The sequence below is a fragment of the Osmerus eperlanus genome, chromosome 12 (assembly GCF_963692335.1).
Source record: "Osmerus eperlanus chromosome 12, fOsmEpe2.1, whole genome shotgun sequence".
NCBI lineage: Eukaryota > Metazoa > Chordata > Actinopteri > Osmeriformes > Osmeridae > Osmerus > Osmerus eperlanus.
The window spans coordinates 10,905,511-10,932,302 of NC_085029.1; the positions used below are offsets into that span (position 1 = coordinate 10,905,511).

At 48.1% G+C, this 26,792-nt stretch overlaps 2 protein-coding genes across 5 annotated transcripts; one reads left to right on the forward strand and one right to left on the reverse strand.

Moving 5' to 3' along the window:
• Positions 1 to 43: 43 nt before the first annotated feature.
• On the reverse strand, positions 44 to 8,739 carry csnk1db (casein kinase 1, delta b). 4 transcript variants are annotated; one of them, XM_062475676.1, is made up of 10 exons: positions 8,229 to 8,739; positions 5,277 to 5,387; positions 4,551 to 4,699; positions 4,194 to 4,422; positions 3,885 to 4,055; positions 3,608 to 3,756; positions 3,281 to 3,449; positions 2,919 to 3,058; positions 2,505 to 2,566; positions 44 to 1,756 (listed from the first exon to the last, which is right to left on the reverse strand). In XM_062475676.1, the coding sequence occupies exons 1-9, from the start codon at positions 8,302 to 8,304 to the stop codon at positions 2,516 to 2,518; spliced, it is 1,245 nt and encodes a 414-aa protein (XP_062331660.1). In that variant the 5' UTR covers positions 8,305 to 8,739; the 3' UTR covers positions 44 to 1,756; positions 2,505 to 2,515. The 4 variants fall into 4 exon arrangements, with proteins under 4 accessions (XP_062331660.1, XP_062331662.1, XP_062331661.1 ...); XM_062475678.1 differs by having other exon boundaries at positions 2,505 to 2,571; XM_062475677.1 differs by lacking the exon at positions 2,505 to 2,566 and having other exon boundaries at positions 8,229 to 8,738.
• Positions 8,740 to 13,306: 4,567 nt separating this feature from the next.
• Positions 13,307 to 22,126, forward strand: c1qtnf1 (C1q and TNF related 1). Its single transcript, XM_062475439.1, has 5 exons — positions 13,307 to 13,664; positions 19,061 to 19,251; positions 19,376 to 19,512; positions 20,279 to 20,530; positions 20,818 to 22,126. The coding sequence occupies exons 2-5, from the start codon at positions 19,061 to 19,063 to the stop codon at positions 21,114 to 21,116; spliced, it is 879 nt and encodes a 292-aa protein (XP_062331423.1). The 5' UTR covers positions 13,307 to 13,664; the 3' UTR covers positions 21,117 to 22,126.
• Positions 22,127 to 26,792: the final 4,666 nt, after the last annotated feature.

Here is a 26,792-nt window from a genome sequence, read left to right on the forward strand (position 1 = left end):
TATTATATATTATAAAACGCTTGGTCAATAACAACACAATGGCTACAAGTACTTATTTATTTACATGTTGTTTTTAAAGTACACAAATACAGTGGCAAATACAAATAAGAGAGAGAAAGAGAAAGTAAGTTAGACAGCTGGTAGCTTAGATAATTACACAGGAATCTGTGACTGGCCAAACTGGCCACGGGTCATTAACACAGGGAGAGGACTGGTACTGAGAGCAGGTCTAGAACACTCAACCAGGCTCAGCTGATTGGCTGAAGATTAGAACAAGGGTTTAGTTGAATAGTCCTCAACATGTTGTCCTCACTCCAAAATATGGAGTTAAATATCCCAGACCACTGCTGACCTCAGCGTGTATTTTATAGGGTATAAGTGATAGAGGTTATACCGCTTTACAAAGCCTGTATGCAGCCTTCATGGTTAGTTGGAAGCCACATCCGTGCAGGACCTCTCCGGCATCACGAGAGAGCAGTCTGGGGAGATAAGGACGTTGTTTCACACAGTTCTTTATGTGTATAAAAAAAGTATTTCACATTCAATAGGACAGCTTGTAGTTTCAAATGGCAGCTGTGTAAAATCATCTGGTGGAAGTTTGACAGAGTTTGTGTGTTCGCTCCAGAATCTCAGCAGCTCCTGCTGCGGTCCTGCACTTCATTTCAAGGGCTCTGACCAGGCTCAGGCCCTGGACAAGACCAGGCAAGCTAGCCTGACCCTAACCGCTACCTGGACCCAGAACCAGATCAAACCAGTTACCTGGCATTCCTCGGCTTTTGGATGCCAGTCATATATGTTTTTGTTAGGACCCGAATACACCCCAAAATAGAAACCAAGATGAAGGGAGAGTGAAGAGATGTACACGTCTATATTACAGGTTATTTCACAGCTTAGAAATCATATGAAGACCAGGAGGCTGAGGGTCTGTACACGGGAGGGAGGACATCTGATGGAGGCCTGTGCCCTCGGACACGCACTAGCACACCAAGAAGTGCACTAGTGAGCTAGTACACTGAATGGGGGGCAGGGGACTTCTGGAGTAGTTAGCCAGAAACATGCAGTCTCTGGTACATAGTTAGTCCGACAACGTAAGTGAAAAGGACTGGAGAATGGGGGAACAACAGAACGGAACTTGTGGTCTGAGAAACATGATCTGGAAATACAACTGAAAAACCTTACATACCTTAAATCTACCCCAGCCTACCCCAAAACCACCCCTACTCACAGAGAAGCACAGCCTGTCTGTTCCCATTAAACTGGCCAGACTGCACAACAATAACATAACGTAAATGTTTCGATCAGGGCGAAGCAGCAGTGTACTTGGGGAGTAAAAAAAGTTTGCTTTCATCATACAGGTGTAGGAGGAGCAATGACCAAATGTGTTTTGTTTTTTTTGTAAAGTCTGTGGGGTTGCCATGGCAGAAGACAAACCCTCTGACAGTCCCATCAGATGACCAGACGCATTTACACACAGTCCTGCAAATGTCTTCCAGCTTAGAGACAAGCTGGCAGAGTGGGGAGTCAGAGAGAGAGGGAGACAGACAGTCCGAAAGAGAGAGACAGGCGAGGGAGATCTTCTTGGAGAGGTTGATTGTGGTAGTTGTAGCAGTAGTGATGGGGGGATGGCATTGAGGGGTAGCTGATTGACTGGGTTAGGTGGTGGTGAGCCAGGATTGGTCCGTCCCTCTGGTAAGGAGGTGCTGGAGAGAGGGTCTCATCGAGGAGCAGCAGAGTGCAGACCGGCGCCAGCCGCCATCTAGAGCAGAGGAACAACCCACATGAGCTTCTCCCCCACATCGTCACCTGATAACTGGCAGCCTGCACACGCTCGCACGGGGGGGGGGGGAGGCAAAAGGACTGGGGGTGGGGGTAACAGCCAGGAGTCATTGTCACCATATGACAGTAGGAGGGCAGAGAGGCAGGACAGCATAGTCACTGGGGTGGGGGGGTGTGAGTTGCCAAATCTGAGTCATGCGTTTTTTTTGCTGCAGCCATTCAAGCGAAACAAGTGAACGTCCATTGGAACACCATGCAATGCTGAGTGTGCTGGGGGGGGGGGGGGGGGGGCATGAGGGATCAATTCTGGAAGGAACAGCAAATGCCATGCCAGGTGTTGAACCTGCAACTGTCAAGCAGCGAGGGCCAGGCGTGTGAAGGGGGTTGGGGGGTGATCTCCTCTGGAGCTGGGGGACTTGGATACACTCCTCCAGGTGACTGTGGTAGCTGACTGGATATCCTGCTAACCCGACCTGCTGACTCACCGTGACAATGATGTCATACAGGACCAGGAAGTAGGGTGTCTGAGCGCAATAACTGGTTTTCCCTATGACTTCCAAGTGAGTCATCCTGTATGACATCAATGTCGGCTCTTATCTCCATTAGGCAAATTAAGAAAACAGGCTGGCCAGCTAATGACCCAGCCAGTCAGTCATCTACCAGCAGACCTGGAGCAGTGTATCCCTGGGACTCCAGGACCCAGCGGTGCTATCTGGGGTGGGACTCACCGGCGTGGCGGTCAGACCAGCACGTGGCGTTCGTCTACTTGGCATGATGATCGAAGGGAATGCTATTCTGAGGTCGGGGGGAGGGAGAGAGAGGGCCCGTCGTCAGGTCAGGGGGACAACCAGACAGGCACACCTACACGCTGTGTCTGTACTTCTGTGTGCTGTGCCTGTGTTTATACCTGTGTCTGTGCCACATATCTGTGTCTGTACGTGCTTAGAGCTGACCCTATACCAAAATGGTGTGTGCGTTGTCGTCTTCTACCAATCTGCAGTCGAGTGAGTAAACATGGGGGCCTACATAAGGTCTGCGCTACAGAGATCCACAGAGGCGCTGGGTTGGGCAAAACTGTTTATTGGTGGAGGGCTGTGTCCCTGTGGGCGGAGGCGGGGTCAGGAGCTGCCGGGGGCGTGTACCTGGGAGGTGGACATGCGGGAGGTGTCCTGGCGGCCGGTCAGGTCGGAGGATGACACGTTGACGGGGGCGCCCCGGTGAAGGCGCATGCTGACCTTCCTCTCCCGCTCCATCCCAGACACGGGCCGAGGGGATGTGTTGGCTGGAGGGGGTGGGGATGGGACACGTGAACATCCAGACACCAGAACTGCTCACTTATTTTCCTGGCAGATCAAATAGAAACTTGTGACAACGGAGAGATGTCTGAATCCGTATGTTAGTCAATGTGTGTAGGGAAGTAGCTATGGCTTACTTGTGTATGCGGATGATGTATGTGTGCATGTGCTCTGTGCGTGTTTGCGTGCCAGGACGTGTGAGGGCGTACCTGCGTGTGAGGTGGGTGTGAGGGGGGTGGGCGGGGCTCCGTCCTGGGTTCCTCTGGGTCGCCCCGAGGAGGCGGGGATTCCCCGGGCAACGGGGTTCCTGCCGTGCCTCAGCCTGTCCTCCCTGTCCCTACGCTCACGCTCCGCCTCCTCTGCCGCACGATTGGCTCCCTGGGAACATAACGGGGTGTCGTCAGTGATGTCAAAACTAAAAACAAAACACTACGTGGTTGTAGCCACTGTAACCATGGTGAAAATCACGTATCCTGACTAGCCTCTTCCCAGTCTGGGAGACAAACAGCGTTTACAATCAAACTGAATCCACGTACAAACTTGAGCATGTTCCAGTCAAAGACGTAGTCGTAGGAGAAGCCCTGCCTGTGGAACAGGTTCCTGAAGAGCTGCCGCAGGTACGAGTAGTCGGGCTTGTCGTCGAACCGTAGAGAGCGACAGAAGTTCAGGTAGGTGGAGAACTCAGCTGAGAGAGATAGAGGGAAGAGGAGAAGAGACCAGAAGCGTCAAAATGATAACATTTGGGAAAAGGATCATATAAATGTGAGGTGACACACACAAACACTCACACACAGGCACACACACAATACTCACAGGGGTAGCCCTTGCAGAGCACCTCAATGGGCGTGGACATCTTCTTCTCGCTGATGCGTTCGTACTTCTGCCTCTTGGTGGCGGCCTTGAGGCCCTGCCAGGGCAGAGAGCCCAGGTTGAAGTACATGAGGACGTAGCCCAGAGACTCCAGGTCGTCACGCCGTGACTGCTCTGGAGGGCGGAGGGGAGGGGGAGGAAAACAGGGAAACTGTCAAATGAAACCCACCGTTCTGATAGTAGAGCGAACCACCTTGTAACTTGTTTGAAGTCAACATTGGCTTCCATGTTTGTGTGTGTTCCCGTCCTTACCGATGCCCAGGTGTGTGTTGATGGAGGCGTAGCGGGCGGTGCCGGTCAGGTTCTTGTTCTCCCGGTAGGGGATGTGCTGGTGTGTGCGGGCGTCGCGGTACTTCTTGGCCAGGCCAAAGTCGATGATGTAGACCAGGTTGCCCTTCTTGCCCAGCCCCATCAGGAAGTTGTCCGGCTTCACGTCACGGTGGATGAAGTTCTTGGAGTGAATGTACTCGATCCTGCTGATCTGGTGGGGTGGGGGAGGGGGGAGTGGAGGAAGAGAGCTTCAGAGATGATGTCACAGTTATCAACAGTGATGTCAAAGCTCAACAGAAGCGTGTGCACACACACACACACACAGGTGAGTCTGCGTACCATCTGGTCAGCCAGCAGCAGGACGGTCTTGAGGCTGAACTTGCGGGAGCAGAAGTTGAAGAGGTCCTCCAGACTGGGCCCCAGCAGCTCCATCACCATCACGTTGTAGTCCCCCTCCGCTCCACACCACTTGATGGTAGGGATGCCCACTGCTCACACACACACACACACACAGGAGGAGAGGGAGACGTGTTATAGTGTCTGCAGTCCCCGCTCCTGTGCTCAGACCTGGCTCAGAGCTGGAGCGGTGCCTCCCAGGCTGTGTGACTCATGTACAAGCACACCCTAGCATGGAGCTACGCAGAGAAGAAGAGAACAGGGGGGGGAGAAGACTGGAGGGTGGTGAAGAGAGGACTACAGATAAGGGAGGGGGAGAGCGAGAGAAGGAACAGAGAGAGGAGAATTCTGTACAAAAAGAACTAGGCCAGAAGCAGCAGAATGGGTCAGATAAGACGGACAAACTGAAAGGAGGAGAGGAAAGCAGACAGACAGACGAGATGGCGGAGCGACAGATAGACAGAGAGGCCAGCTGGCCCGTGGGCAGGCGGGCTGAATAGAGGAGACAGAGAGATAATGGACAGACTGACAAGAGACAGAAGAGATGAATAGACAGGGGCCGCTGACATGCACAGGGAGAATGACATGCTGGAGAACCCACCACTCCAGAGGCTGTTACCCAGGTGGTTTCTCACCTCCATCCTCCCCCTCATCCCCTTCTCTCCTCACCTCCTCCCTGCATCATCTTGTAAATCTTGCTCTCGATGTGCAGCTGCGGGTGCTTGGTCTTCACACACTCCAGCTTGATGGCCACTTCCTCCCCCACAGAGATATCCGTACCTGTAGGGGGAAAGAGGAAAGGAGAGGAGGGGAGAGAGGGGTGGAGGGAGGGAGGGACGGAGACAAGGAAAACAAGGAGGATCAGTCTGACGCCGATAATGTGCTGATGTTTTTTTCTTCCAATGAGAGTGTGGTCAACATTAGGGACATGATGCAGGACTTTGAGGTGAATGTTAGTAGTATCACATTAAACCATCAAGTATGTCAGGTGGGCTTTGCGTGCTGTTGCAGAGTGGAGCCATTATCAGAGAGGGGAGGGGGAGAGAGATGAGGGGAACGAACAGTACACGGCTCAAGCCCAGACCTGTCCCAGCTACTGAAGTGAACACACAATCTCTCCTTCTCTCACACACACACACACACACACCCTCTATGTGGCCAAACCTGCAGCACTATGCTGTGATCTAAAAGGAACACTAAAGCTACATCCTGTATCAACAGGACCTGGTATTCCTTTCCAGTGTATTCCAGCACAACTCAAAGAGACAGACAGAGAACAAATAGAGACTCGTTCAGTGTCCTGAAAAGCCACTTAACACCTCCCAGTACGCAATCACACACCCGATTATGAATCACACGTGTTACATAAAGAGGAACGTGCGCACTAGTGCAGCGCACAGGGAATAACAGCTAAGTGGAGCTTGCCTTCCTTGTAGTGGAAAGGTGTGTGTGTGTGGGTTCAGTATGAGTCAACACACCTGCGGACCCTCCCCCCAGGAACAATACACAGCTGACCTAGCAAAACACAAGAGTGTACGTCACACACAAAGACATTAGGAACTGGCAGTGGGCCTTTCTTGGTGCAATTCCTGGTTGTTTGGACATGCTTGACATGTTAGCCGTCATCTCAGAAGAGTATAATTGGCGATTTAGGCACAGTCCAACGCCTACTTTGAGCGGCATTTCCACCCTCTATATGTTATAGCATGATGTAGCTTCAGTTATGAATACAAGCTTTGAACAATGAAAAATATGTTAAAAGCATGTTTCAGGAATCCTTACGCAACACATGAATTCAAAAAGTTTCAAATGAAAAACAACATTTACATTTATTCATTTAGCAGACGCTTTTATCCAAAGCGACTTCCAAGAGAGAGCTTTACAAAGTGCATAGGTCACTGATCATAACAACGAGATAGCCACAAAACATTGCGAGTAGCCAAAACATGAAGCACACATTGTGAACAACCAAAGTAAGTGCCCAAAGGGAAGAACCATAAGAGCATGTAGTTAAACAGACTTGCCATGTTTGTGTGTGAACGTCCGAGTGGCCTTATCAAAAACAGATGTCTGCTATAGGAAGCAGGGCTAGTAGTGAGGTGGGTCAATCCCACTCCGCTTCATTACATTGATCACGACATCACCTTGGTCAAGTATGTCTGAGTTGTCCCATTCACTCCACTACAGGCCCATAGACATACAGTCTCTCGACCAACAGTTATGTTCTATGCTCCATGACTATCAACTATCCATATGTCAGTGCCCGCAGCTGATCTGAATTGGGAAAATGTGCCAATTCAGTAGTCAGCGGTATGATCTGTAATAGGTTCCTGAGATACATATCTGAGTTTCAGCATACAGTATCAGGTTACACAGAGCTTGTATAGCAACAATGTGACAGTTGGTAGGGAGGATGAGGTCATCCTGCCAGACAATCAACTCTTTCTGTTTTCATAGACTAGTAACTGACACAAGACCAGCAGCAGGGCCAAGCCAGAATAAGAGATTAGTGTCAGTGCTGGAGCCAGACCATGTTCTAGCATTCACAGCACAACCACCTCCATTCCACAACAGTTACCTAGGTCCCAAACAGGTGACGACAAGATAGAACAACATTTGTGGTTTCACGTTGTAGGTGAAAACTATTAAAAGATAACAAAAAAGATATTTGGTTTGGCAGCTGACTGATGGCAACTTATGAGGCTGGGAAAACAAGAAAAGCCAGTCTTGGAACATACTCAACGTCACACAAGGCACTTAGCCTACAAAACCGTTGAGTAACCGCCAGGCCAACATTCAAATGCAGTAAGGCCCAAAGCCAGTTAATTAGTGTCTGATACTGAGACAATAGCTTGTTATGGACAGCAGGCAGAGGCCAGGCTAGAAGACTATGCCTATAAATGGGAAACTGGTTCACTACAGCCCCTCATCCTTAAACATGGGCGAGTGCCACTGCTAGAGGACAGAGCAAAGTATCTTGACTTAGCGTCTGCTGGCTATGTAGCTACTTTGCTTTAGCCCTAGATTAGTAGACAGATGGTAGCTAGCTATTGGCAAACAACACATTTGGGGTGACCTGGTCTGGCGGAACTCTGCTTAGTTTTATAAGCTTCCATCCAGACTGTGCTGCCAAGCTAGCTAGCAATAAGTGATGGGGTAACTTGAAGTGACGCTGAAAAATAACAGCTAAAACCAATGGCTGATTATTGTAAACATGAAGTATTCTCTCCCAGTATGAATTTAAAAATAAGACCGATTCTAATAGCTAGCTAGCTTTCACTAAGCCAGTGATGACATGTTAGGTAGACATTCAAAGTCAAGTGACACCACCAGACACACAGGTTTACTCTAGCTAGCAACTGAATAGTGGTTTAGACAAAAATGGTTTTATAACAACATTACTAGTGCTACTACTGTAGCTGTTGGAGAATGGTTTTAGGAAGTACTATAGCTAGCAAGCCATAAATTTGGTTTTGACCACAGTACTAGTATATGATAGTAAGTCACTAACCAGGAGGTTTGACATTAACGTCGTCATTGATAGCTATGTAACAAGCTATACAGCATTATAACGCCGAATGTGTTATCAGTACTGTACAATAAGTGTCACATTTTACTCACCCAAATAGATGTCTCCAAAAGAACCACTTCCAATCTTCCTCCCCAGTCTGTATCGGTTTCCCACTCTCAACTCCATTTTGCAGTGTTATTTTTCTACCTGTAACTCCTATGCAGCAACCTTCAGATTTACTCTAAAATAAGCCTTGACGTTTCTTTCTTTTTTTTTGTCGACTGATATCACCTGATATCTGATCTTACTTACTAGTTTACAAACCCTTTAATCACGGTCCCCCTCCCCCCGAATCCCGACAGAAGATTCAGTTCCTTCTTTACAAATCCGACTTTCACCATCCCTTTTCTATATTTCGAATCACCGGAATATCACAATACCGATATATTCAGATAGCTAGTAGCGTGTAGATTATGATCTTGTCGTTGTTGATATCATCTTTACTTAAATTAAGGAGGATGGAGATGGATTTATAAGAGTGATCTCCTCTAAAAAATATTGCCTGCTACTCCACTGAAGGACTTTCTTTCACTGTACAAAACTGTCAGACGCCTGTGACATCACTTCCCCTAGCAACCGTGAGCAGGTCTCATTAAAGGGGAGGGGTTGGTTTATCCATGCATTGCTGAGTAGATTGATCGATTTTTGCTGTGTAGGCGATCAAATAAATGTTATTTAGTCATTTTAGTTTAAATTAATATTTTTTTTTATATCTGTTTCAATATGTTTTAGAAGCAGTTTTCTGTAGTTTCAACAATATCTCAAAATTGTATCTGAGATGATGCAAAATGAATGATATATCATTTGAAAGTTCAAAAAAACTAACACAAGCCTAAATCAAATATAATCTTGGTATTGTGAGTTTTACATCATGCTTTGTGTCACCCTAGAAAAGGAAACAAAACTGAGTTTGGAATGTGTGGAATGGTGGACATATTTTCTGTGTGACAAGCAGTATCATAAAACATGTTGGTGAGCTGTAATTTTATGACTCCACCTAAGTATGAGGGCGTTGTTAAGTGTTCCAGTGTGTTGTAATCTTCCAATTTGTGATCCTGCCAGTTAAAGTGACTGAGTTTAATATGAAGCCAGGAGGGACAGTGGACATTAATCATGAGTATCTCTCTCTCTCTGTCACACACACACAGGCATCAGGGCATAGTGCGATTGTCATTCTCCCTCTCTAATCCCCCGACACTGCTTTCGGACAGCTGTCTGGGGCAGAAATACTAAATTTCCCGAAAACTAAAACTGTACAGGATTATGAATACAGAAAAAAGAAATACTAAAATGATCGACAACATGTATGTTGGTCTTACATTTTTAGTGTTGGCCTTGAATTTAGTCTGCAGGTCAGTATATGTTCTGTTTCAACTGAAATATGTCCCAAATTGTAAAACATGTCACTAAATGTCAGTTGAATTTGAAGTAGGCTTGCACGCTGTTGTACATCAGTCATCATCTCCCACTCTCTCTCCCAGCCCCATCTCTCTGTTGCAGTCCTTGCTAAGTAGGGAACTGGGTCACCATCCTCCAACTTTTCCTTGTATCTGAAGGGACATATCTAGGCTAGGGAAACAAATATGAAAACTTCAAGAATTGTAACCTGCTAAAATCAAAATGTTAACATGCTCTCAAGCTCCTCATCCTTAGTAAGCTACTGTAGGCATATTGCCCTGCTATTTGACATAACTTTTTTACTTGCTGAAATGGCGAGTACTTTTTAATTCTGTAAAACACTGGTAGAGACACGATATAAAAAGCTATATCTATTTATGCATCAGTCAAGAAGGCTGCAAGCCTTCTGCTGACAACTTAGTAACCACGCCTATTTAGCTCAAGAGCAACTGCGATTTTTCTCATTGGTCGCATACAGGCCAATCGCTGCAGCTGTTCCGAGCTCACATGGCAGCGCTGTTGTTGTTTAGGTTGCGTAATACGCGAAACACGTGTTTCACAATGCGCCGCCCTGAAGTGTTGTAAAAAAGGAACATGGCACGGAAACGGTTACTTCATGTTGTTTTCGCCTTAGAATCGGCCAATAACGGTTTTCTATGTCTACCATGTTGACTGGTGTCTGATCCATTTTCAACCCCTATCACTGTTAAACAAATAAATCACATTCGGATGATTAGAATCAACAACTTCTACCACTTCAGCAATCCATGTCTCTGTTCTGCTCTAAACCAGATTGTACATTCAGGATAAAGAGACTGGCAGAGCAAATCCCCAAGGGATTTCAAACTCTTGTTGATGTGGCTACATCCTTGCACATGTCAGTAGGCTACTGGCGACCACAGCTGGCTCGGGGCTGCCACTGTAAATATAGCTTAATCCAATGAATAGTGAAGGTTACTAGGATTAGGCCTACAGCGCAGAGCTGGGTTTATTCAAACAATATTTCTCATAGCTGCCCAGACATATTTGTGAATGCCCAACCACTATTGTACAACTTCAGAATATGCATTACTTATGTATTACTACTGAAGAGCTTTTTTAATGTAGCCTAGATATTGCAAGCTAGCTGTAGATCTGATCTAGTTCGTCCAGGTTCTGATATATCGGCTCTGGTTCTATAGGTCCAGGGTTCTGTAATGTGATCTGCTCCATCCAGGTTCAAATGTATTTATCTGGTCTGGTTCTATATGTTCATGTTCTGGTGTTAGCACAGGGCCGGCCCAAGCCTTTATGGGGCCTTAAGCAGAATTGATTTGGGGGCCCCTCGCTGACGGCAATACATTTGTATAATTACCATTAACATAATGTATATAATTTTTTTATTAAGCTGTAATTTCATTTGCTCTTGGGGGCCCTCTGGTGGCCACGGGGGCCCTGGGAAGCCTCTTAGTTCGCTTATGCCTTGGGCCATCTCTGTGTTAGCACTACACCTGGCCTGGCTCTAGCTCCAGGTTCCAATGTTGTGTAATGTGGTCAGGTTTTATAGGTTCAGGTTCCAGTGTTGTTTTTGAGGTCCGCGGTTCTATATGTTCATGTTCCAGAGTGGTTGCTACACCTGGCACCTGGCCTGGATCTAGCTTCGGGCTCCTGCAGTGTTGTGTTTGTGGTCTGGTTCTGTATGTTCATGTTCCTGTGTGGTGGATACATCAGAGCTCTCATCTGAGGGCTGTAAGCTCTTGTGCCTGACCGCCCTGAGCCCAGCTGAGATCATCTTCAATAGCCAAAGAATTAGAACCCTTTAGAACTCCTTCTGGTTCCATGATCAGGAGCCAATTCCGATAATCTGATCTGCTTCTCTCAAGCAGTAAGGTCCAGCTGTCTGCCAACACAGATGTATGTTTACAATTCCAGGCGTGCTTTTGGTCATCATATCATATTCACAAGATGGAAAGCCAAGTAGTATTGTGCAGTCTGTCTAACTTCACAATGTCCTGCTTGCCAGTACAAGGGGGACATCTAGTGGATATGTGCTGGTGCTACTGTTGAAAACATGAAAAAGTTGACCAATCATTTTACTGTCCTGTCTGCCTGCTTGCCACATCATCTACTCAGCCTATGGTCTGGGCCTCTCTGTATCACCAATCATCTCTGGAGGAGGGGATCCCTCACAATGTTTTTTCCATTTTACCAGAGTTTTCCTGGGAGTTTTCCCTGGTCTTCCTGGAGGGGTTAGTCTGCCTGCTTGTCTCCTGGAGGGGTTAGTCTGCCTGCTTGTCTCCTGGAGGGGTTAGTCTGCCTGCCTGTCTCCTGGAGGGGTTAGTCTGCCTGCTTGTCTCCTGGAGGGGTTAGTCTGCCTGCTGTCACCTGGAGGGGTTAGTCTGCCTGCTTGTCTCCTGGAGCTGGTGGACAGTCAGAAGAAGGACGTGCTTGTTGACGCTGCAAAGCAGCATCAGAACGACAGAGCAGGCTGGGAAAATCCTTCAAACGGAAGCTGGGACCCTGCTTGCCCTTTGTCTCAGCTGCATATAGGAATACTTCAGACACACACACACACACACACACACACACACACACACACACACACACACACAGACAGACACACACACACACACACACACATTAAAATAAGCATACATGGCTCTCAGGCTCTAGCTAGCCTCAAGGTGACCACAGAAATAGGATCAAAAATGAAACGCTCTTGAGAGAGAGAGAGAGAGAGAGAGAGAGAGAGAGAGTAGGAGGGTGAGAATGATATTACAGCTAAACATACAAACTGGCCTGGGACCCACTAGCCGACCTCCCTGCGGCTCGGCTCAGTGTTGTGATTCTGAAGCACATGCTGCTCATTAATAACAGTAAGCACACTGATCCTGGGTGACTGGGTGTTGCCATGGGATAAAGCTCTTAGCATGAGAGCAGCTTCGCTGGGGGTCTGATAACTTAATACAAGCCACAAAAAGCTCAATAAGTTAAGAAATGGCTGTGTGTGTAGCGAGAGAGAAAGCCAATGCATCGTTCACCCCCAAAATAATGGCCTCAAAACCAATCACCAGTTCAGTTCCCTCATACCAAATTCCTCTTTTAAATTAATGTAACTAAACAGGTTCTGTAAATGCCAGATATTTTGGTGTTTTCATTTTCTTTATGAGCCTAATTGTGAACAGGAAACCTATCATCTCCTCTCCAACTATGGGAGGCACGTTCTAATTAATTGACGTGTAGCTGCAGGAAAGGTTTTGTGACAGCCTGACAGGATCATAATCATAGCATCCCGCCCTTTTGAAACGTCACTCCCGTGGAAAAGTAGCAACCATCATCGTGCTGGTCTCAATCACACACTCAGAGCCCTCTGGGCACACATTCTGATTACCTCATCTTGGAATAATTATTTATGTTATATCTGGGCAGATGAGTTTCAACACATGGCAGTGAACACTTTGTTCTGATAAACCGTTGAATCATTCTTGAACTATGAGGTCTCCCTCCCTCCCTCCCTCCCTCCCTCCCTTCCTCCCTCCCTCCCTCCCTCCCTCCCTCCCTCCCTCCCTCCCTCCCTCCCTCCCTCCCTCCCTCCCTCCCTCCCTCCCTCCCTCCCTCCCTCCCTCCCTCCCTCCCTCCCTCCCTCCCTCCCTCCCTCCCTCCCTCTCTCCCTCCCTCCCCCATCCTTTGTTTCTTTTCTCAGTTCTGTCCTTTAGTAGCTCCTTCTCTCTTTTTGTTATTTTGTCTTTCATCCCTTTAGGTTGCTCCCTGCGCTCCTCCTTCTACTCCCTCCAGAACTCTCTCTCCCCCCTCCCCGCACCCTTTCCTGCCCTCCTCCTCCCTCTCTCAACTCCTTGGGATGTTTGAAGGACTGGGTATCCCTGCAGGCAGTACTCAGTGTGTTTGGTGTGTTCAGTGTGTGGATAGCCGAAGGAGCAGAATGGCACACAGGGGCTGACAGCAGGGGAAAACAACCGAGGTTAAATCAGGTCTGAACAGGGATCAATCTGGACTCTGACTAGCCAAATTAAGTTATATTTTATACCGTAGGAAAGCCTGTAATACTGTAGGTAAGCCTGAAGACAGATTGGAAACCTTGAAGTGCAGAGGTAAGTGTCTTCCTATGTTGAGCTCCAGGTGTTTTGATTCTGCTACAGTAGTGTTTGTGTGGATTTGTTTATTTCTGCTCCTGTTAATTTCATACCCTGTTGAATCAGTTGGGGTTGCCGGCTTCTGTAACTGTTCAGTTGTCAGTCAGCACAACTTCTCCATTAAGCCAGCTAGTATATACGCACGAACACACACACACACACACACACACACGCACGCACACACACACACACACACACACACATAGCTTCCGCAGCACCACTATAAACCATTCCCAGATGTTACAAGCGGAATGCCCTGTGTTTGGATCTGTGTCTGGTGTCCACAGATGCACACTCAGCACAGAGACAGGGGCTGTGATCAGGACAGTGTACAGAGACAGGGGCTGTGATCAGGACAGTGTACAGAGACAGGGGCTGTGATCAGGACAGTGTACAGAGACAGGGGCTGTGATCAAGACAGTGCACAGAGACAGGGGCTGTGATCAGGACAGTGTACAGAGACAGGGGCTGTGATCAGGACAGTGTACAGAGACAGGGGCTGTGATCAGGACAGTGTACAGAGACAGGGGCTGTGATCAGGACAGTGCACAGAGACAGGGGCTGTGATCAGGACAGTGTGCAGAGACAGGGGCTGTGATCAGGACGGTGTACAGAGACAGGGAATTTGTAAAACTGTGAAGGGAAGGATGTTATCATGGACTAATTGTTCTCTTCAGTAAACAGTTTCTCCAGTGACCTTGAGCGTGTGACACATCATCAATTCCTATTGTCTGTTGTCTTTCTATGAGCTGCAGATAAACACTGTTTTTCAGAGATGACAGATATACCTAACCCAGTTCCTGAAAGACTCAATTGGATGTGTGGGTGTTTGTGTGTGTGTACGAGAAAGCGAGAAACTGAAAAATATGACATTTTGATAGCAAGAACCTTTGTGGAAACAGTAGTTGTGAATGATTTGTGATGTTCTGAGGAGCACTAGAGGGTTCTGGGAGGAGAATTATTTAAGGATGCCATCACAAAACCCAGCTGAAACTGAACAGGCTCATATCCTGAAGAGAGAAAGAGAGAGAGAGAAACTGAGACAGAGAGAAAGAGAGAGATAAACTGAGACAGAGAGAAAGAGAGAGAGAGAAACTGAGACAGAGAGAAAGAGAGAGAGAGAGAAACTGAGACAGAGAGAAAGAGAGCAACCTTACATAACACACTGTTGTGTTCCTACATCTTTCTCTGTTAGTGTGAACAAACATTATCTTGTGCTGCATTCTGTTGTGTGAGTCTGTCATGTAAGTAGATATCACTCTAATTGTTCGGCCTCACACCAGTGATGGAGTGTGTGTGTGTGTGTGTGTGTTTGTCTACACCCCAAAGTCAACACATTTTGTACTCTCACAGACAGATTGATTGACTTGTTATTGGACCAATGTAATTAAAGCATGTCTGCTCAAGTCAGACAGCCGTGGCAGCCTATAGGCCCTGAAGGGGGCAGGGGAGGGGACGTTGTTCTGTCACCTTACAGCTCCGCACACACCAACCATGGCCCGCAAACACTGCTGACATATTTGTAAAAACACTTTTTTTTACAGGCAATGACCCATCTCATTGGGTTTGGCCAAGCTGTGGAGGTTTGTGTCCTGGTCATTATCAGTTGGTTTCACATAAACAAACTTGTTGCTACTGGTGCATGTCATAGAGCACACACACACACACACACACATACACACACCTGCAGGATTGTTGTTCTCCTAACCTCTATACCTTAAGGCTGCCTTTTGTATCGCTGGTCTATATTTGCGTTAGAGGAGGGCCAGTTTTGTGTGAGTGTGTGCATGTGTGTTTTTGCTTTTCATACATTGATGTAACAAAGCATCAGCAAAGTCTGTCCAGACTTCTTGACAGCGACCATGACAGATGACTGGTCCAGAGCAGATCCTAGTGACCCACAGACCCAGTAACCACACACACACACAAATGCACACACACACATCCCAGTAAGGGGACTGTGGAGCGTGAACTGGGCCATCTGAATGGGGGCAGGACACCGAGGTGTGCAGGGAATTGGACATTGCTGCACCTGGCACTGTTTTACTGAGGGGCTTAGTGCAGTTTAGGAGCCACAATGGTCACGCACACACAGGCAGACACACACACACACATACACACACAGATGCACACACGTTTGCACTTACACTTATACAGTATACATGTACATACACACATCTGTGTACGTTCAGTACACACAAGTCTGCATTCTCACTACAGCTATATGGGCAAGATCTGACATGCTGGCTGAATGACATCAGATTTAACAGTCCTGTGATTCTGTGACTAGGATACAGGCAGACAGGCAGACAGGCAGGCAGGCGCAGAAAGACAGGCAGACAGGCAGACAGACAGGCAGACAGACAGACAGGCAGACAGGCAGGCAGGCAGGCAGGCAGGCAGGCAGGGTCAAGCTCTCAGTATGGACCGTGATCCCTGTAAGTCTGACCAGGCATCTGATACCCCTACTCAGGAGCCTGACCGGACGTGAAAAACCCATGGATCATGGGCTCTTTGCAAACACACACATACTCACGCACGCACACATCGTGTTCTCTAGAGAACAGGAAGCCATACTACACTCTCAGAGTTGCGCAACAAGTTTACTGTCAGATCAGCTTCACAAGCGGACAGTAGTCTCCTCTCATAAACTCAATGTTTCGAGGAATGACGTGCTTCTGTGCTGTTAACCAACCTATATGTATGTTGTTTTTGTGTGTGTGCGCGTTTCCATCAGCTTGCGTGTGTGAAAGACAAAACGAGAGGGATGAAGCCAGAGTTCATGTGTATGAATGTGTGCATGTGTGTTCTACTGTAGCGTAAACAAACCTTTGGTTGGGCAGGAAGAGGAGAGGGTCGTTAGGCAGATATCAGATGTGGGATTGTAAACATGAGGAAGACTGGGGAAGAGGAGATTGACTTCAGTGTGTCTGTATGTGTGTGTGTGTAATGCTGTTTTCACTGTAAATGATGTGCTATGTTATCAAGTGAGGCAGGGCAAATCTATAAATAAACATACGGAAGACACAACACACCCTGTATAAACATCCTACAGTGTCCGTAATTTCAGAAGCACACACACACACCTTGCACAGCTAATGAGCCTTTGCATAATCACCAACAAACGGATGGGGTAATGGATGGGGTAAGCTGATCACTGGCTGCGATCAAACAAGTCTTTGATCATTCCAGAGATTAGGCTAGATAGTTCCTAGTATGGAGAACGGTCTAGGTCTTTGTTGTTTGAACAGGGGGCATTTTTGAAGTTATGTATTCACCGACCTCCCCTCTTTCTGCTTCCATATCTGGATTACAGAGTGAGAGAGCGATATCGAGAGATAGAGAGATAGAGAGAGTGAGAGAGTGAGAGAGTGAGAGGGTGAGAGAGTGAGAGAGTGAGAGAGTGAGAGAGTGAGAGAGTGAGAGAGTGAGAGAGTGAGAGAGTGAGAGAGTGAGAGAGTGAGAGAGTGAGAGAGTGAGTGAGAGAGTGAGAGAGTGAGAGAGATAGAGAAAGGTCGGAGGGGACCATAACAAACACACCAGATTAGCCACATCAGAGATCACAGTGTAGGGCCACAAGCCTTTGAACTTAACCAGATACTACATGGTCTGAAGGAGAATAGTTTCACACACACACATATACAGACATGTACAAATACCCCTTTCGCCTGGTTTCACTGGTTTGTTCCACTGCTTGCTTGGCCTAACCTGACTCCAGAGTTTCTCCTTCTCTGTATCAATAATATTTCAGATTGGTTAACCTGAAACGCCCTTGATTCATAAATCCTCTTTCTCTGCTTCAGCTCTGCTGTTCCACAAACCCCCCTCCTCTCTGCTCTGCTGTTCCACCCCCCCCCCCCCACCCCCACACACCCTCCTCTCTCCGGTCTGTCCTGTGAGGTCCTCTGGTCATAACAGTTCATCACAACACAGACCCTCTGCTCTACGCTACATTAGGCTCTTTTTTAGCCAGCCAGCCAGCTGTTGTTGAACTTCAAAAGCATGTAATCTGCTGACAATGGTCTGTGTCTCCTCCTTAAGTGGGGGCCTAAAAGTAGCGGAAAGCAGCCAGCTTTGTTTTGGAAAATGGTTTTGTGGAGCAGAACGTCACTGAGAAGAAAAAGTGAACCAATCAAAGGACCCCAGGTTAATGACCAGTAAGATGCTACCTATTACTCCGGTACAAGGAGGGAGGGAGGGAGGGAGAGTGGGGATAAGGGCAGAGAGAGAGGGAGAGGGGGAGAGAGACATAAAGACAACAGGACCAGCAAAGTCACTTAAGTACAGAGGAATGTTATTGTTTCATTAGAGCTGAAAAGGCAATTAGGTCAATACTTTATATGTGGGTTAATAATGATATACTGGTCTTTGATTGGACAGGTCAGGATATACATTTTCTTTGATTGGATTTGTTAAACAGACAGACCTATAGGACAGCTCTTTGATAAACGCAAAATACTTCCTGTATGGCTGATTTGAAAGGAAGTTTTTAAGCTAATTGGAGGGGTGCAGTGACTGAAGCAATCATGGTTGAGTTTATCTGAAACCAGGGATCTATTTTTGGCATTTGGGCGTTGGAAAACATTTTGAGACAGGTTTACACACACACACACACACACACACACACACACACACACACACACACACACACACACACACACACACTATCATTCCTCTGGTGCCTGACCAGGCAGGTGATGGCCCTAAGCTAAGCCCTCCACCGCAGGTCATCTTGAGACATGTGACCAACATGTGACATGACATGTGAATAGAACAGGGGGAGTATGGTTGAGTTTAGTAGAATAGAGTAGAGAAGACGAGAGAAGTGTTTTACAGTTGAATATAATTTTTTCATTCAGTTTTGAATTAAAAGTTCAGATCCCCCCCTAGCCAGAAAACAAAAAGAAGAATCAAATGTAGATGTTTGATGTTTCACTCACAGACACCGTTCAACAAACACACTGTTTTGGGGAGCCTACATTTTAGACTTTAACGTTGTAATCATTGTAGGGAAAGAGGTAATTTTCGCGCAAGGCAGAGGAGTCAAAGGGTCTACACTGATCTGATTATGGTCATTTGATGTGTTTACAGAGGGCCTAATCTCATTTGATGTATTGTTCCCAGTGACTGGCTTGAATGTTGGCTTATCTTTCTGTGGCTGTGTCTTGATCAAGTCAGGATGGGTTCCTCGCTTAGGGTACATCTCAAAACTCAATACTTTGCCTACTCAGTTACTAGTTTAGAGGGAAATAATTTTCAAACAGATTCCACTCACCCACTTCCTTCAGAGCTAACTGGAAGAAGACAGGAAGTGGAGTGGGTTTCTGTCTTGTGAGTGCTGTCTTGTCTTGCAGATGCGCTGGGTGTGCCGTCAGTCTTGCCCAGCTATGTGTCTGTGGGCTCTACTGCTCCTGGAGGTGGTTCCAGCACAATCTTACCGGACCCCCCACGACAAGGACAAAGACCAGGACCGGCAACGGGACAGGGGACAAGATCTTGGGGACCAGTATCATGCAGACCCCAGGGAGCACCACCGGGATGCTGGGTATCATATATCCTACATCCCTAAACCTAAACACATGGAAGCTCCACATGGAGTCAATCAATTCAAACAGTCACTAAGTTGGCTTGAGTTTTAATCAAATGAAACACGTGTGTTCCCTCCACAGGGAGGTGAGGAGGGGGGAGTGTCGTCGGTGTTGTGACACGGGAGAGGAGCCCCCACCTCAGTATGCCAACACTCATGTCCCGCCACACTACCCTCAGTACCAGGTGGTGCCTCAGATCAACATCACCATCCTCAAAGGTAGGCACACTCACGCACTCACGCACACACACACACACACACACACACACACACACACACACACACACACATGTATGCATGCAGGCACACACATACTTGCAAGCACACACACACCACACACAGGCACACTCACACACACACACACACACACACTCACACAGGGATAAACCTCAGGCAGGGATTGTGGTAAGGGTTGGGGACTCTCCCAGCCTATCAGTGCTCCTCGGGGAGAGAGGAGGGGAAAGAGTGCTGGCTTTGTGGCACCGGAGACAACCACAGAGGAAGAACAGCTGCTGCAGCAGGAGAGGGACTGGGTCAGTGTTGAGGAGGGAACATCTGTCATGGATTGTGGGTTTAACTTGTGTTGAGGAGAGGACTGCTCTTAGTGTAGAGCTGTAACACCTCCAGGACACACATACCAGTCATGGCTGAGTGGGGGAGTCCAAACCACTCTATCTCTCTCTCTCTTTTGTCTGTCTCTGTGTCTCTATCTCTCTGTGTCTCTTTCTCTCTTTCTGTCTGTCTGTCTCTCTCTCTATTTTTCACTTTCTGTCTCTCTCCCTGTCCCTCTCCCTTTTAGGGAAATAAGACATCCACTGGTGACTGCAGTCAGATCAGAAACACGATAACTGTCTAGTCATTGTCTAGCTATTCATCTAAAACGTTTTTCCTAAACATTATGAAGCTCACTCAAAAGTTTACTCAAAGAGTCAGAACCCATTTGAATAATTTGATAATGTTTTTCTATGTCTGTTTTCTGTTCCAGGTGAGAAAGGGGACTCAGGGGAACGTGGCCCCTATGGTAAATCAGGGAAGATCGGCCAGATGGGAGTGCGAGGCCCCAATGGCCTCAAGGGGACCAAGGGGTCCATAGGGGCCTCCGGGGAGTCCTGCAAGGTCTACTACGCTGCCTTCTCTGTGGGCCGCATGAAGGCCGTCCACTCCAACGACTACTACCAGACTCTGGTGTTCGACACGGAGCTGGTCAACCTGTACGGACACTTCAACATGTTCACAGGTCAGCTGGCCGTGGGGTCTGGGGACCGCTGTTACTTCTTTGTGTTATTGTATCAGGGAATTGAAGGGAATCATTTATAATTCTATGTATTGAATTGAATCGATGGGAATTGATTGTTGATTTGAATGTTTTTGAAACATTCCAATCGGATCCAAAACCATCTTCTATAAGATGATGGTGTTATAAAACTTGCATTAGATGACCCATACCCCCCTAGAGTCAGGTCACCAAGACCTCCGACAGAGGAGTTCACCCCGGACCTTCTCCCCTGCTTTGCTCCCTTCCAGGCAAGTTCTACTGCTACATCCCTGGCATCTACTACTTCAGCCTGAACGTGCACACCTGGAACCAGAAGGAGACCTACCTGCACGTGATGCACAATGAGCGGGAGGTGGTGATCCTGTACGCCCAGCCCAGCGACAGGTCCATCATGCAGAGCCAGAGCCTCATGCTGCAGCTGGAGCCTCAGGACCAGGTGTGGATCCGACTCTACAAAGGAGAGAGGGAGAACGCCATCTTCAGCGATGATTTTGATACCTACATCACTTTCAACGGACATCTAATCAAGCCCAAGAGCGAGGTGTAGGGGGTTTGTGTGTGTGTGTGTGACATGTAGAGGATGCGACAAGTGACAAGTATGAGATCAAATCTAATGTCAAGGATATTTCAATCAAATGAGCATTTGTAAAACATGGTGCTTTAATTAAAATCTTGAACTTTTCTTGGTGCTCTACAGACACTAGGGGAAGAATAAAAAGTTGAAGAGGTATATACAGTTATATCATGCCTTTGTCAGTTTTGTGAAAACAAATTAGTTAGGCTTGGTGCAATTACTATACCACAGTGCACTTCATTCCGTCACAGTAAGAAACATTCTGAAGATCAAATAAAAAATATAAAAGACTTGTAAAGTACGAGTAACAAGCTATTTTAGTGAGTAAACAGATAGTCGATTGCGATGCAGCTCTGCCATGGAAAATCCATCTTAGCTTCCTGTGGCTGTGTGAGTTGATGACAGACAATCAAACCATTTGTTTCCTAGAACCTTTTGACAACAGCCAATCAGATTAGCCAGTTCCAGAACGCTAGTTGGTCTCCAAGGCCAAGGATCGGTCTGGGCCCGGGCCCTTTTCCAAACCAAATATTTAACCCCGGACTCAGTTCCAATCAAAATATCCCTGCCTATCCCCAGACTACTGGCTGGATCCTGCCTTGCAAAGTGTGACAGAGAAGGGCCAAACTCTCAACCTTGCCTCTAAGCCTCACCTCCAAACTCCTTATATCCTGCCCTCTAAGCCTCACCTCCAAACTCCTTATATCCTGCCCTCTAAGCCTCACCTCCAAACTCCTTATATCCTGTCCTCTCAGGCTGAGCCAGGGGGGACAGAAGAGGACTAGAGAGGGTGGAGGAGCTGGGTTGGGATTGGGCTCCAACAGGAAACACTTTCTCAAGTCCAGAAACAGTCTGACCAGATGACAGGACATGCCTTCTCCAGCCCCCAGTCGGACACATTCTGCCAGCAGCCCTGTCTGAGAGAGCTGCTCAGACAACATGTAAGCACTGAGATACGTGAACGTGATGTTGACTCTTTAAATGGAGCATTCATTAAAGGAATACAAGAAGCTATGGGTGTGTGTGCATGTGTTGGTGAGTGTATCTGCTGTGTGTGTGTATGTGTGTGCGTGCGTGTGTCTACATGCGCTGGTGTGAGGGGTGGGTCTCTGTTTCCTCTGGCTGTGTTCTCAAAGTGAGCACCTGCCAAATACACACAAAGGAATGTGCACAGCTATTTCATGTTGCTTTAGGAGCGTCCTTGACCAGAATTCAAACTCAAGCCCAGTTACTCGCAGACAGAGACAGCAAATGTTATGCCTGTCTTGGTAAAACACACAGACAAATCCACACAGGATAACACCACCACACACTGCCGTTCTGTTCAGTGCGGTGCCTCCCCCTGTCCTCTGCTGCCCTCAGGTGGCAGAATGTGGTAGTTCTCTCTCCAGCATGAGTCCAGCAGGGTACTGGGTGACCTGCTTCAGGGGTGGTTGGATGGGGGGGATGAGAGGTGGAGGAATGTGGGGGGGGGGGGGTTGGAGAGATTCTAGGATGGAGGGGGGAGAAGAGATGAAAGGATAAAGACACTGAGTGCATGGACAGCGGGATGGAAGGGGGGAGGGATGGGGTAGGATGGAAGAGGAAGCTGGAGGCCTGCTTGTGCTCCTTTCAACCCTGACAGATGAAAAGGCAGATTCATCAGTGACTGTTTTAGCTGTTCAGCGCAAACTGCTAAATGTATCTCTTAGTGCTGGCTCTAACACCAGATTCACCGCCCCACCACCCCAGCCCCCCGCCTCGGACTGTCAGCACAACCCCCCTCCCAGGCCTCTCTGCCCCCCAACCCCCTCCCCCCCACACCCCTTTTGGCCGCCTGCCAATACCCCACTAGCAAATATGAGAGTCAAATACAACTTAGATGGGAGGAGAGGGGGGAGGGGGGGGGGTAAAAAGTGACACTGATAGTCTCTTCTCTCCTTCCCTCCTCCCTCTTTTTCTCTCTCTTTCCTTGATGAAGATATGTAATGTGATTTAGAAAGCTTTTACCCCTGGGGTGGAGGGGTTGTGGGGGGAAGGGGGGGGGGTATAAATAAGCCATGAGGATAGATTAGTGTGTTGGTGTAATCAGCGGAAGCAGCCTGGAAACTCCCCAGCACAGCAGAAACACAGAGAAGAGAGGAAGACAGTTGTGATAGGAGGGGAGGGAGAGAGAGAGAGAGAGAGAGAGAGAGAGAGAGAGAGAGAGAGAGAGAGAGAGAGAGAGAGAGAGAGAGAGAGAGAGACAGACAGACGCAGACAGAGACCGAAAGAGAGAGAAAAGGGAGAGATGAGGAAAGCGAGGGAGGGATGGAGTAAGGGAGAGAAGGAGGGTAAAATGTCTGAAAACAGCATCAGCACTCTCCAGTCCTGCTGCTGTATTGACCACATCACTCAGCGGGGCTCTCTGCCCCCTCCTCACTGGCCACTCACACCATTACCTTCCACCCTCCTCTACTGCTTCTCTGTCTGAGGAGGCGCTGTGTGTGTGTGTGTGTGTGTGCGTGTGTGTGCGAGTGCTTCTCATCATGTGGAGTGGTATCCTCTCCATCTCTTGATCCCTTCATCCCCTCATCCCACCTCTGGCCGAGGAGACCCAGCTGTCAGTGGCTGCAGTAACAGACCGTCCCCACAGGGGGGCAGCATTGACTGCTGTTTCTCAGGTTCGTCAGACAAAATAGTATGTTGTTTCACGGCTACTTACTGTAACAATGGTCAAACGATTCTACGATTCGAACAAAGTATCTTTACATGCACATGCACAGGCATACACACACGCACTCAAGTTGTTTCTCTGGTGAAAACATGAATTCAATACATCTACATAATTAAAACCCTGCTTAAGGGGGACTGGTGTGTGTGTGAGCCCGGTGAGAGAGTGCGGGGATGCTGGTGTAGAGAGGAGGAGAACCGAGACTACACACCCCTGCTAGTCGAAGTCGTCAACTGACCAGATCTGTTTGGTGACTCCTCAGAAGCAACGCGTCAGCCCCGGTCTGATCAGGCACCTGTCATCCAGTCGGTGGCGCGTGACCGGGTCGTCCCCGCGCCTGCGCACCTGCAGCTCGTCGCGTCCGCTCGCCGCTCCGGACCCAGGGGAGCTCGGAGGAGCCCGGCAGCCTCGTCTGTCGCCGGCTGGCGGAGGCGAGCGTCTACATGTGAGGGCCACAAGCAACATACATTTTTAATTCCCCCATCGCGCTTCGAGTAGTCAGCGAGCACGCTGGCGGCAGCCTTGCGCTATTTATTAGCATAGGAGGCCTACTAAATAACCAGTCTGAGGGCGAAGAGAAGTATTAATATTTCATGGGAAATGTACCTCGTCCTAGCTCCGCGTCTTCAAACATATATCCTTCTGGTTGTAATTCTCATCAGGGTTTATTATATATTTAATATCGAACCTTGCTTGGACCCCTGGATTGTCCCAAGGGGAGTGGAGAGATGGGCAGGGAGTCTCACCGTGTAGCCTGCAGGCTGGGCGGGGGGGGGGGGGGGGGTTGGGGTGTGGGTGTGGGCTTACATGGCCCATGGATGGACACTGTACACACTAACTGCATGAGAAGGGCGAGAGTGATGGAGAAAGAGCCGGTAGAGGTGGAGAGAGCGAGATGAAGACAGATGGGAGGAAAGCGTGTAAAAGTTCTGTTAGAACACGACGCATTTTGAACTGTGCATGCGTGTGTTTCTGTGTGCGTGTGGTGTGTGTGTGTGTGGGTGTGTTTGTGGGTGTGTGCTGTAGCAGGTGTGTGTTGCACGTCTCCAGTGCTCTGCAGACCACGCCCAGTGGCAGACTCAAGTCCTGTCCAGGGCGGAGTCTGCGTGGCGCTCTGCTACAGTGATTGATGGTGAACCACAGAAAGTCCAGCCTGGCTGTTTTAGTCATATTAATGTAGAATCGATGTGTCTCTGGCAGGCCCCGCCCACTCCACACGCCCCGCGGTCTAGCAGATTAAAACAGTGGGAGAGCTCCGGATCTTCTCTCCTTCCTCTCTCACTCTTTCTAGCCCGGCAGCTTCTTTTTTTCTTTCCATCCGTCTCTCGGCCTTTCTCTGTACTTCTCCAGCTGTCCCTCTTCCTTCCTTTATTTTCCTTCACGCACACACTCTCTCTCTCTCTCTCTCTCTCTCTCTCTCTCTCTCTCTCTCTTATTTGCTCAGCTGTTTCTCTCTTACACCCTTTTCCTCCTGCTGTGTTGCCGTCTCTCTCCCTTTCTCGCTCTTCTCTCCGGCCAATCGATGAAGGGTCAGTGGTGGCTGTGTCAGCAAGCAGGGAGCGCTTCTGTCCGCAGCCTGACCACATCAATGCTGCTTGTCAGTCCAGTGTGTGCGTGTGCGTGTGCGTATGCGTGTGTTCACTGGCAGAGAGAGGATGTCACGAGTGGTTAACCTCTTTTATTCTACATCATACCATTTCTTTCTCTTGCTTTCTTTACTCTCTCTCTCTCCTTGTTTGTCTACCGCTGTAGCTCCCTCTCTAATTTTCTCTGTCCACACGCCTCACCCATTCCCTCGTTGACTCCTCTCCTCTCCTCCCTCCTTCTTCTTCTCCTCCCTCCCTCTTCCCTCCTCCCTCCCTCTCTCTCTGTGACAGCAGTGAGGACATGAAAGGCAGAGGTAGCAGGTCTCTTACCTGGTTGATTGCTGTTGCATAATTAAAGCTGATGCTCAAAGCTTCGCTCACGGCCTCAGGTGACAGACAAACAGAGAGGAGAGTTGTGCTTTCTCTCTCCTCTCCTTCTTTCGCTCTATTCCTCTACTGTCTCTTTCCGCTCTCCTCTTCCACTCCTTCTCTTTTCTTCTTGACTCGTTTTCCATCGAGTCTTTTTGTCTCTCGTTCCCTCCCGCAATCTCTCTCTCTCTTTCATCGTCTTGTTCTCTCTCACTATCTCTCTCTCTCTCTCTCTCTCTTTCTCTCTCTAACTCTCTCTCTCTCTCTCTCTCTCTCTCTCTCTCTCTAACTCTCTCTCTCTCTCTCTCTTTCTCTTCCTCTCATCTTTCTTTCCCTCCGGTGTAGTTTTGCAGGGAGGCTCTTCAGCCTTATCTGTTTAACCACTAACACCGAGAGAGAAGCTTGCAGCCTCAAACAAAGACCTGCATCTGTGTGTGTCCACGTGCGGATGCCGTCAATACACACCTACAGCCTAGCACTTGATGCAGTCACGATTAATAAGTAAATAAGTGATTCTTGTGTGTGTTTGTGTGTACTATATATGGGTAGAGAAATCGGGAGACAAATGAGTAGCTACAGAAAAGTATATGTGTGTGTGAGATACTGTATGAGCCACGGTGTAAAACTTGCCTGATCAATGTCCTCTCAGAAGGTGTGAGGGTTTTCCTGCATGTGCGTGAGTGTGTGTGTGTTTCCCATCTGTATATATGTGTGTGTGTGTACTGCATGTGTATGTCAGCCCGCCCGTGTGCCATCAATTCATTTTCCTAGGACCAACCTTGACGGGGGATGGCGATGACAAGAACGTTGGCCAATTACCTCCCACCTCACGGCGCAGAGACGACGACAACATGAAATAATCATTATCTCTCCCCCCTCCACGAGCCAGGGATATGAAACATTAATACACACAACCCCAGCACACTCCGTCTCTGTCTCTTACTCACATCTCTGGGGAGAAAAACTAATAAAGAGGAACAAAAATGCAGGAATGATTAAAAG